The 12763-nt window shown below is 41.2% G+C and overlaps 1 protein-coding gene across 1 annotated transcript; it reads right to left on the reverse strand.

Moving 5' to 3' along the window:
- Positions 1-238: 238 nt before the first annotated feature.
- LOC145418716 (uncharacterized) lies at positions 239-718 on the reverse strand. Its single transcript, XM_080287053.1, has one exon. The coding sequence runs from the start codon at positions 716-718 to the stop codon at positions 239-241; it is 480 nt and encodes a 159-aa protein (XP_080143179.1).
- Positions 719-12763: the final 12045 nt, after the last annotated feature.

Here is a 12763-nt window from a genome sequence, read left to right on the forward strand (position 1 = left end):
TGTCTCTGATGGATTGGGGAAGGCAGTTGTAGAGCCTTGGTCCGTTCACGATAATTGACCCTTCTGTCTGTGTCTGTATTCGTCGCCATGTCCTTTTTATTGGCTGCATTCTGCATAAATTTCCCTTTCTTGAGTTGTAGTGTGTTGTGATAAGATTTTCTCCGTTATAATTTACGTTAGGGACAATATCATTGATGATTTTCCAAATATATATGATGATATATATTTCTCTCTGTCTTTATAAGGAGTACAGCTTCAGATGCTGCAACCTCTGCCAATAGTCCATTGCATTAGTGCCATGTATTTTAGATGTGAATGTTCTCTGCAACGCTTCAATTTTTCTTATCTGCCCGATGGTAACAGGGGTCCACAATTGGCTGCAATATTCGATGATGGGTAAAACCATTGCTCTATACAGAGTCAGCATCGCATCTGGTTCCCGGGTCTTGAATGTACGAAAAATCCAACCCATCCGTTGTTTTGCCTTAGAGACCATTTCATCTATTTGTAGTTCAAAGCTGGCATCGTTACTCATAGTGATTCCTAAATATTTTGTATTCCTGTGACAGCTAATGGTTTCATTTTCTAGGCTTCTGTACTCGTAGCTGATCACGTCCGCTTTCGGGTGTCGGTACCGAAGCATCTTAAACTTGCTGGTGTTAAATTCCATGCTGTTGTTCTTCGCCCATTTAAACATCGACTTAAGGTCATCTTGCATTTTGGTACAGTGTTGTTCATTCGATATTTTGGCTAACAGTCTAGTGTCATTCGCGAATGAACTTGCTCTGCAGTATTTCATATCCGGTCTATATCAATGGCATAAATGAGGAAAAGCATCGGGCCTATAGCAGAGCCCTGTACCACTCCAATGAGCACTTCAGTACTGTAAGAGTGAACTCCTTCCACGATTACTGACTGGCTTCTATCACTGAAAAAAATTATTAAACTATTCCAGTATCTTGCCTTGGATCCCCATTCGGTAGAGCTTGCTTAGTAGTGTTTGCTGATTCACCTTATCAAATGCCTTGGAGAAATCCAGATAAATAACATCCACTCCATGTTCAGATTCTAGATTTTTTCAGTATTTCAATTTGATGCTGTAAGAGTTGTGAAAGACCCGACTGGCCTTGTCGAAATCCGTGTTGCTGATTGTTATGAAGTGAATTGTTCTCCATAAATTTCGATAGCTTTTTAACTATAATCCTTTCAAATATTTTTATAACTTGTGACATTAAGCCCACCGGTCTGTTATTCTTCGGGTGTAGTCTGTTTCCTCCTTCATATATAGGTGAGATGATTCCATGTTTGAGTATAAGAGGCATTTCTCCCGTGTCTAGAGACCGACACCAGAGCAGCAGCAATGGCAGTGAGATAGCACCCGCGCACTTCTTGATTAGGATGGCAGGAATGTTGCCAGGGCCTGCTGCCGCATACATGATGATTTCTGAAATGGCCTGCTCAATGTCCGACCAGTCGAAATCAATGTACCCTAGTGTATTATCATTATCCCTCTCCTCCTGTTCTTTTGATTCTTTAGCTTGGTCACTGTGACTGAACACAGACTTATATTGATCATTCAGGGCATCAGCTATCTGTTTCGGCACGGTGATTAGTTCTCCAATGACTTCTGAAGGACCAACCCTGCTTTGAAATTTGGCCTTTGATTTTGCAGAGCGAAAAAAGTATTTGGGGTTCTGTTTGATGGCTGATATTGCTTGTTATTCTGCTAATCGTAGTTCATTTTCATGTGATTCTGTTATCTGTTTTTGAATATCACCTAACATCCGACGTAGTGCGTTGCTCTCTGTTGAATTCGCAGTCATCCGCTTAACTAACTTCGTTCTCTTCCTCATCAGGATTTTGCGATCACGTGGAATCTTACTACGATGTTGTTGTCGTTGTTTCTTTTTAGGGGTGTACCTTAGACAGATATCCAGAAGCTTAGAATGAATCAGGTTAAATATCTGTTCACTGTTCATATTATCCATTTCTGTATTCCACTGTATATTGCGCAGTTCATCATTGATGGTTATCCAGCTTGTATCTTCGTGGAAGAAATTCAATATTGTAAATGAATTGCTCTGATTTATATGGTCTGATGCTCCAGGTTGTACATTCATTGTAGTTTCTACCACAACAAGTCTATGATCTGATAGGTTGGTATCCTCGGTCCTGATTCCCGCAACCAGGTCTTCATTATTAGTTAAGAACAGGTCTAATATATTGGATCCCCTGGTGGCAGTCGTTACTAACTGTTGCAGCATAAATTCTTCCATAGTTGCAGTAGGGACTCAGACTGTGCTCTATCAGCTGTTGATCCTCCATATACCGAGAGTGATCGCCAGTTTATTATAGGGAAGTTAAAGTCTCCGTTTAAAACAATGGTGGGTTCTGGTGGGCCATTTTTTCCGATTTCTGACCTAACAACATCTAGAATACTGAGAAAATTCACTGTTGAGCAGCCTCGTGGTCGATATATGGTAATGACCATGGTTTCCAACTTGGCCACATGCAGTATAACGTATTCTATCTCGCCATTAGCTCTTGTGGCTACTACCTAAGTACTTTGTGCTAAGTGTTCACTAACGTACACAACTACTCCACCTTTCTTCTTCCCTTCAGTGCGGTCTCCGCGGAAGATTCGGTATCTGTTGATCTTCACTTCAGTGTCGTAGATTTCTGCCCTTAGATGTGATTCTGTTATGCTAATCATGTCGCTATTGTACACTGTGGCTAATTCTTCTAGCATTTGTATCTTGTACGTTTTCTTTCTGGGCAGAAGACCTTCGATGTTACAGCATATTATTGTTCTTGGATATTTTCTACGTTCTGTTATGCATTCACACCTATCTGATAACGATCTGAGCATGTCGTCTTCAGCTTCTACATTCTGACCCTTTGGGTGCTCTGCAGACTCTCGTTTTTTGAAGATGGACAATACTCTTCTGGCACGTGCATTGTTCGGCGGACTATCAGGTTCTTTGCTGCGATAAACGACGGGCAACTCGTGTCAAAGGCCGAGTGTTGTGTCTCTTCTCTGGAATTTTCTGTCCAGTGGCAACACTTCAGCGTATTTTTGTTGGTACAGTCTTTGGAGTAATGCTTGCTTGAGCAGTATCCACAACGGGGTTTGTCCTGTCTGTATTTTTCTGCCTTGTGTCCGTATTTCATACATTTGTTACATCGTAGCACCCAATATCTGTCATATACTTTGCACCTGGACATATGTATATAGATATATCCAGTTTTCATCACCACGTTTCTGATGAGAGGCGATGTCGATATTACTGCTGTCTTGAAGCCAGGAGCACTAGGTCTCGTGAACAGCAGGTGCAGGTCCTTTGAGTCCTCAATCCGTTCTGCGATTGTGAGATTTTTATCCTTCACTGATTTAATTATTTCGTCATCATCCTTGTAGTCTGGTATGTAGGTGGCAGTGATCTTGGGCCGTAGCTTTTTCTCATACGATAATTCGTAGGTATTTTTCAGTGTCTCCGACTCCTGTATCGCCTCAATGGCTCGCTGCCTCGTTTCACTGTTCGGGAGCACGAGTTTAATGGTCTTATCATGTACATTCTTCATGGAGATAGCAGGCACTGCTTTTAGAGCACACGATATTTCGGCACTGCTGCTGTTTACATTTCCATTGTCCTTACGCTTTATGTAAACTGCTTGCTGGTTGGACTGCTGGATATCATCTGTCGACTGCAAGGCTTGTGAGTACAGTTTCTGTTTGCTGCAGTTGTTCTCGGTGTTCATTTTTGGGGTGAGACTGTTCATTTCTGCTCGCAGTACATCAATGCTTTCTGCCAATCGTTTGATTATTCCAAGCGAATCACCTTTTACAGAGTAGGGGAGATCCTTATCTGTTAGGCCGGTCGCGGCCGTGTCGTGACCGCTGACGTCATCACTGATTAGTCTATTACCGATTCTCAGTTCTTTGATCAGTTCCAACACATCCTCGTATCCATCAGTTTTCGTTTTCACACATTCTTCGCACGTATAGGTCACTCTGGAGGTAAAGTACTTTATCCCCATATAAGTAGGCATCCTTGTGCATTTAAGGTGGAATAATCTACTGCACTGGTCGCATTTGACCGCGGTCGTTGCCAACTCAGTCGAACATTTTCCACATTCTTGACCGTTCAGCTGCACGATTTTGCTAGAGTGAAACTTTTTCATGTTGCTTATCTTACCTCCTGACACTATTCATAGTTCATAGGCAAAGGGTATTCACTCGCAGAGCATAATTCCTGACACTGTTTATAAGCACACACACACACACACACACACACACACACACACACACACACACACACACACACACACACACACACACACACACACACACACACACAGGAAGGCACTCTAAAATTCATTTTGAATACAGTAACTGTGTTGTGATGAAATATGAAAATGTGTGTGTGTGTGTGTGTGTGTGTGTGTGTGTGTGTGTGATAGACAGACAGACAGACAGACAGACAGACAGACAAACAGAAAGACAGACAAAGATAAGTTGTATTGATAATGAAAGTGTCCATGTCCGTGTGTGTGCGTGTGTGTGTGTGACAGAGCCCGGTTTCAGTTTCACGCCAGGTTCATATGTTCCCTATCAGAAGACCTTGATGTCCTCCACCACATAATTATATATGGCGAGAGAGAGAGAGAGAGAGAGAGAGAGAGAGAGAGAGAGAGAGAGAGAGAGAGAGAGATATCACATGAATAACAAGACGTGACAATCGTTCCATTATTATTATTATTATTCCACCACATAATTATATATGGCGAGAGAGAGAGAGAGAGAGAGAGAGAGAGAGAGAGAGATCACATGAATAACAAGACGTGACAATCGTTCCATTATTATTATTCTTTTTTTTTGTATACTTGGGGTATTCTATTTATAGTTCTGTGTGTGTGTGTGTGTGTGTGTGTGTGTGTGTGTGTGTGTGTGTGTGTGTGTGTGTGTGTGTGTGTGTGTATGATCTGGATGGAGGTTACCCTCTTATAGTAGTGCAAATACTGGGATGGTGAAGATGATCATGATGATGATGATGACGGTGGTTTTTGAAGTCCACCACTCACATGAAGGTTTTATCATCATTATTTTCATGACCATCATCATCATCATCATCATCATCATCATCATCATCTTTCTTCTCCTCATCATCATACCTACCTTTCTCCCCACTAAAAAAATAAATTCTTTAGTATGTATAAACAATAAAATAATAAAAATCTCAGCACTACCCACAGCATACCCAGTAAAATGAGTCGCCTGATTATTTCTATATATCTTTTTGGAGTGGGACTCCTTCAGGTGGTGGCACTGGTGTAATTAGAGGGGGGGTCACTTGCCTGGCTACACAAACGTCTCTTGGTTACCTCCCTATCCCCCGAAAATGAGGATTGTGGACTGAAGGAGAAGAGGAACTTAAGCCCGCAATCCACCCGGTTCACGTTCATTTGAGCCTGGGGTTACAGCTACTACTACTACTACTAAAAATAATAATAATAATAATACTGCTGCTGCTGCTATTATTACCTTGTTCTCGTAATTCTTCTAATAAGTTTGGCATTCGTAAAATCACTCCTGTTAATCATAGAGGGTAGATGAGAGTGCGAGGGAGGGAGGGCGGCGTGATGGCAGAGACTAGGGTGACATGGGTGAGATATTTTTGCCGCCACGGTAGCCAAGGGATTAATGTTGTTAGCCAGGAAGTTGTGGGCCTGATAGCGCCAGGGTTGGAATCCAGGTGCGGCCAGCTGACTCCACTGAACCCCGGTGTCCAGCCAGCCATTGTGGCTTGCCAGGTCAAACCAGTAACCAGGGTAACTCTTAGGCAGGTAACTGTGGTAACCTGGGGGATGCAGTAACCTTGTATCTCAGTATAATGTGTGAGTGACCCGCCACAAGCTCAAAGGCCTAAGCTACGTAGATGAGCACCATGGCTAAGCGCTTCATGGTGTCTTCCCCCACCTTTACCTTACCTTCACCACCACCTCTGGCATTAAGGGCTTTAGTTCTGATAGAATCCAACTTTTATTTGGTAGTAGTAGTAGTAGCAATAGTAGTAGTAGACGCAGTAGTAGTAGTAGTAGTAGTAGTAGTAGTAGTGGTAGTAGTAGTAGTAGTAGAAGAAGTAGTGGTAGACGCAGTAGAAGCAATAGTAGTAGTAGTAGCAGCAGCAGCACCCCAGGTTCATCTGAAATGTGAACCCGGTGGACTGTGGGCTTAACTTCCCCTTCTCCTGCAGGCCACCATCCTCCTTTGGGGGGATAGGGAAGTAGTAGAGGGATGTTTGTATAACCAGGCAGTGGAGCCGCCCAGTTATATCAGTGCCACCTTGTGAAGGCGTCCCTCTCCAGTTTCCCTGCAGAGAGAGAGAGAGAGAGAGAGAGAGAGAGAGAGGGTCTGAAATTGTCTGAAACTTCCCCAGGTTAGGTGGATTAAGTTTCATTTTTTTGAGGAAGTCTAGTTTCTTCACTTTTTTTTTTTTTTTTAAGTGTGTGTGTAATTAAATAGCAAGATGGAATGTGCGCTCAGTCCATTATTTTATATCCTGGTGATCGATGGTTCAAGAATGAGCTATGTTATTTTTCTGTAGTAGATCTGTTTTCATCTGATAGAACTGGGCCACTCTCGCTGCATGAAAATCGATATTTAGTCATAGGGTGGGAGTGAGTCTCCTTGGTTACTGGTCAAACCCACCTTTTAATCTGACTACACCTGGCCATAGGTTTGGTATCTTTGTCAAGTTAAAAAAAAAAAAAAAAAAAAAAAGCCATAGGAAAACAGTGTAGGTGCGGAACCTCTAACTCGTGCCTGTTTGTTACCAAAAAGCAGCAATAATTTCTATTTCACTTATGATCGTATTATTACATATGAATGCGCGAGTGTGTGTGCAGACCCCTTATATTTAACATCATTTACGGAACACCTGTAGTGGTTCGATATGACCAGCTTGCATTCAAACATTGCAGAGTGTAGTTTGCAATATGGCAGAAAATTCAGACTATAATTGTTACATCCTTCAGAAATTATAATAAAATATCGCCCCACATTTATATATCATCGCATGGTGGTAGCAAGAAAGGTACTTGGGCTGAAAGGGTTAGGGTTGTTTGGTCTCAGAGGTGTATACTTCCTGTTCATTCAGTCAATCTTCCATTCATTCAGTCAGTCACTTAGTCGGTCAGTCATCATCATCATCATGATCATCATTATTATTACCATTACCATCATCATCATTACTACCACCATCATCACCACTGTCATCACCATCGTTAACAAAATTTCTCACCTGTTTCTAATAACTTTCTCTCTCTTACAGGTAAGAGTAAGATGGCACAAGCAGCTACTGAGGAAAAATGAAATTACTGCTTCTGATATTCGGTGTGTGTGTGTGTGTGTGTGTGTGTGTGTGTGTGTGTGTGTGTGAGAGAGAGAGAGAGAGAGAGAGAGAGAAGGAGAGAGAGAGAGAGAGAGAGAGAGAGAGAGAGAATGATCTTTATCCTTCTCCATTGGTTTCTGACAGTTTCCGACCTGCGATTTAAACTTGCCATTAGTAGAGAGAGAGAGAGAGAGAGAGAGAGTAAGCAACACAGAGAAAGAGAAAAAATAGACAAAAATATTTCCTTTACTTTCAGGCGTAGTCTTTCAGCTCACGAAAGAAAACAAAATAGCAGTGTCAAAAAATCTGCTACATCCTATGGCCTGAAAATTGAACGCTCGCCCCCGGCAAGAAAAAACACGAAAAAATAATGGAAAAAGATAAAAAAAAGAAAAGAAAGAAACTGATACTCTTTTCCATTTGTAGTGAAGGGGAACAAAAGTAGTAGCATTTTTGTGGCTTTTTTTCTTTGAGAGAGAGAGAGAGAGAGAGAGAGAGAGAGAGAGAGAGAGAGATCAGAAAACAAACGCTGGCAAAAAGCGCGGAGCCTGTGTTGTATCTCCGTATTCACCCTAACACCTATTCCTCAGGGATTTATTTTGCTTATACAGAACAGGAGCCTGTGTTGTTATAGGCCCGTATTCACTTCGCTCCCTAACACCTATTCCTAAGCGATTTAATTTGCTTATGCAGAACTGAAACCTGTTTTGTTACCATTAAATGCGACGTTTAGAAAGAAATTAAAGAGTTAAAACCTAAAACATCGCCAGGTCTGAACGATATATTTGCAAAAAATTATGAAAGAAACCAAGGAAAAATTTTTATTTTTAGAAAAAGATAAACAGGAAGGGAGAAAAATTAATAAAAAAAGAAATAATCCCTACACCAGATTACAGGTGCCCTCCTGGCTTACAGCGTTACTTAATTACAGAGTGCCCTCCACTCTACAGTGCTACTTAATTACAGGTACCCCTCCACTTAGTGCTACTTAATTACAGGTGCCCACCTCCACTTACAACGCTACTTAATTACAGTGGGTGCCCTCCACTTACAACGCTACTTAATTACAGGTGCCCTCCACACTTACAAACGCTACTTTACCATTGCAGGTGTGCCCTCCACTTAGTGCTACTTAATCTACAGGTGCCCTCCACTTTACAGTGCTACTTTCTAAATTACAGGTGCCCTTCATTGACAACTCTCTACTTTAATTACAGATGCCTCTTCATAGCCTTCAACGCTATTTAATCATTCTTTAAATTCAGGTGAAGTTTCAGTAGCGTGGAAAGACAGTGAGCGTAGTAACCAAATTTAAAACAGGTGGTAAATCAGCTATGGAGGTTACACGGAGAGACTGACAAAATGAGGAAGTGGAAGGAGCCTTGTAGGTGTGGATGTGGATGTGATGAAGTGTTGGAATAAATACATGGAGGTGGTTTCGGCCATGTGGAGAGGATGGAGAGACAGGGACTAACGAGGAGAATGTATGTTGAGAGTGAGGTGGAGGGAGGAGAGGGAGGGTTAGGGCCGAGGAAGAGATGGAGGGATGGAGTGGAGAGGTGTGAGCTGGGGGGTGGGGCAGCGAATGGGGAGGGGGACAAAGCGAGAATGGAGTGGGAGATTTGTTTGTGGCCACTCCCTTACGGGATTGTGGCGTCTGGCTGTAGATAGATATACTCCCAGTAGATAGGTGCCACACTAAAGGTTAGTTAGGGAAGGTCAGAGCACATGGTATAAGACGGTAATATCTTAACGTGGATGGAATTCTTGGCTGAAGAGGACGAAAACATAGTTTTAAAAATGGAAAAGCGAGGGTTGTCTCTTCACTTTACAGGACCTGTGTGTGTGTGTGTGGAAGGGAAAGTGTGTGTGTTCGTGTTCGTTCGTGTGTGTGTGTGTGTGTGTGTGTGTGTGTGTGTGTGTGTGTGTATTAAAAGATATAATAACATAATTTTTTAAATCAGTTAAATATGCACCTTTTAAAAAATTCTGTCCAATTCCCCAGTGAATTAGATAGTATAGAAAATAAAATAAAATTCTAACAGTAACTCAGTTGAATAATAATTTCAGCTAAATGGGTTAGTGGAGAAGTCCCACATTCTCATATATATATATATATATATATATATATATATATATATATATATATATATATATATATATATATATATATATGCGTATATGCGTGTGTGTGTGTGTGTGTGTGTGTATGTATATACATGAAATCCTTTCCTATGAGAAAAATAATCGTGTGACTCTAGCTTAAAAAGACTGAAAAATACACATCCTGGAGGGGAAAAAGAATTCAGCTCTTAAATATGGTGACATTATAAAATGTTTTATTATTACTTATTCATATTGTTTTAGTATTATTATTATTATTATTATTATTATATTATTATCATGATTATCTTTCCTCTTTTCATCCTCTTCCTGTCTTTCTTTCCTTCATTCTTTCCCTTGTCTTTCTGCCTGGGGGGTAACTTTACACTCCCTCTTGTTTTTTTCTTTTCTTTACATTCTTTCCTCTTCCTTCATGCCTGTGGAGTGACTCTACCCACTGAATGACCAAGCCATATGGTTTCCTGTACACCAGGAAACCATTTACTACGCTGGGTGGTAACCATATAACCAAATTTTGGGACCTGGTGGTTTAGTGGAAGGTAATCTTATTGTGCTCCAGTCGGATTGAGCCAGTGAAGGAGTTTATATCCAACGAGTGGTTGGGGTTGATTGCTCATGTAATGCCACTCAGGGATGAGTGAGGCTGGTCCACTCTCATCTTGAAATGTCGGGACCAATTGTCTAGCCCCGGGCTCCTACGCTCCTTATGGGGCAACGTAGGATTGGATGACAGGATGATGGATTAGTATCATTGTTTCACTGTTTACTGGTAGTTATTTATTATTAGTATTCATTCATTCATCATCTAATGTCCAGAAGTTGTCCCATGAGAAGCTTGTAGGGAGCCAGGGACAAGGGCAAGTTGGTCCTGATGTTTCAGACGAGAGTGACCAGCCTCACACATCCCTGAGTAGCATTAATGTGAACAATAAACCCCAAGCCATCCCTTGGATATAAACCTGCACCGGCTCAATCCAGTTGGAGATCCTTAATTGCCCACTAAAGCTACCAGGCGCCAGTAATTTGGTTATATGGTTACCATATAAATGGTTTCCTGGTGTACAGGAAACCATTTGGCTATGTCACTATGTGTAGAGTCACCCATTGGCAGAGGGAAGAGGAAAGAATGAAGGAAAGAAGACAGAAGAGGAAGGATGGAAAGAAGGAAGAAAACGAGGAAAGGAGCAGACACCTGAGAACAGCACTACATCGAGTGAGTGGATGGTGAGCACCCCCACCAACCACTAATCATTATTATTATTATTATTATTATTATTATTATTATTATTATCCTTATTATTATTATTATTATTATTATTATTATTGTTATTATTATTATTATTATTATTATTATTATTATTATTATGAGTATTATTGTTATTATTATTATGATGATGATGATGATGATTATTATTTTTATTATTATTATTATTATTATTATTATTATTTATTATTATTATTATTATTAGAGCCCGGAGGTTTGGGCACTAAAAAACTCTGAAAGAGGCAGGCAAAAGGCATAATAAAATTCCAAAAAAAGCACAGAAAAACATTTATTGCCAAAAAGCTTAAAAAAACATGCATTCGCACCGCCAAAATATGGTTAAAAATTGTAGTATTTTTTTTTTTTTTTATGCGAGGAAGAAGGAACCAAAGGCCATGAGCCCGCAGTAACAGTTCCCTCCAAGAGAAAAACAAAATACAATAGAGAGCCAAATTCAAGATCCGATCATTTTGAGATGCCTGGACACACTACGTTTGAAAGACTGGAGATCATAGGCAGCAGGAAATACAGACAGAGGGAGACAGTTCCAGAGCTGACCTGTTGCATAAATAAGAAAGACTTGGGAGTAACGGTTAACTCTTGCATTAGAGAGTTGGACAGAAAAGGGATGAGAGTTTGCTGCCAGACGGGTGCTGCGCGCCCATCGTAGAGGTGGAGGAATGCAAGCAGACAGTTCAGAGGGAGCAGTGACCAGATTAAAGTAGCGATAGAAAAGAGATAAAGATGCAACAGTGCGGGTGAAGAGACAGAGGTTGATGGGAGTCAGTAAGAGGAGGAGAGTTAATGAGACGAAAAGCCTTTGACTCCACCCTATTGAGAAGGGATGTATGTGGGGAGAGCCTCCCCACACATGAGAGTTGTGTACTCCACACAGGGGCGGATAAAACCCACTGTATAGAGTCAGCTTTAATTGTGCAGGGTAAAGAAAGAGCTGAGTCGGCTTAGTAGCACCCAATCTCTTGGAAGCAAAGATTTACAAGAGACATAATATGATCTTTCCAAGATAAGTCCTGAAGTAAATGAAACCCCAAGCATGTTCCAAGGATGAATTACAGTGATTAAGCTGAATATTATTAAACATTAGTGGGTATACCTGTGGAAGATTTTGTCGGGTTGATAGGTGTAAGAACTGAGTCTTAGATGCATTAAAGACAACCATATTATTTTTACCCCAGTCAGAGATATGAGCCAAGTCAGACATTAGGTTGTGATATAGCCTCTTCATCCCTTGTTTCTTGAAGTAGCTGTTGAGATAGTCATTGTGGGAACCGAATGGAAAGGTGAAGGGTGGAGTCATCAGCGTATATGAGTGGATAGGAGAGTTAGATGTACAGCTTAGAAGATCATTGATGAATAAAAGGAAGAGAGTTGGTGATAGGACAGAGCCCTGAGGAACACCACTGTTGATAGATCTAGGAGAAGAACGATGGCCGTCTAACAACAGCGGCTATAAGAACGACCAGAAAGGAAGCTAGCGAAGTGAAGGCACAGATAGAAGGATAAGAAACCGTAGGAGGGCAGTTTGGAAATTAAAGATTTATGCCAGACTCCGAATCGAAAGCCTTTGAGATGTCAAGTGCAATGGCAAAGCTTCTACGCCAAAGTCCCGAAAAGGAGGATGACAAGGGGAGTCTGAAAAGGTAGTGGAGAAGATCGCCAGTGGAGCGTCCCCTGACGGAACCCATACTGACGATCGGAAAGAAGGATTGTGATAGGAAAGATTCCTTAAAAGCAAATTTTCTATTAAGAATTGACTCGAAAACTTTTACGAAATACAGGACGTTAAAGCAATTGGACGATAGTTGGAGGGTTGGGAGTGGTCACTCCTTCTTTGGGACTGGCTGAATGAGAGCAAATCTTCCAGCAAGAAAGGAGAAAGGTGTACAAGTTGACAGACAAAGGCGAAAGAGTTTGCCTAGGCAGGGTGTAAGCACACAAGCACAGTTCTTTGAGAACAACAGGA

This window comes from Coenobita brevimanus, chromosome 116 (genome assembly GCF_032717465.1).
Source record: "Coenobita brevimanus isolate Jiangsu-jjx chromosome 116, ASM3271746v2, whole genome shotgun sequence".
NCBI classification, from domain to species: domain Eukaryota; kingdom Metazoa; phylum Arthropoda; class Malacostraca; order Decapoda; family Coenobitidae; genus Coenobita; species Coenobita brevimanus.

Coding starts and splice junctions, on each gene's coding strand:
- LOC145418716 (XM_080287053.1), bottom strand. CDS start 718: ATGCAAGATGACCTTAAGTCGATGTTTAAATGGGCGAAGAACAACAGC.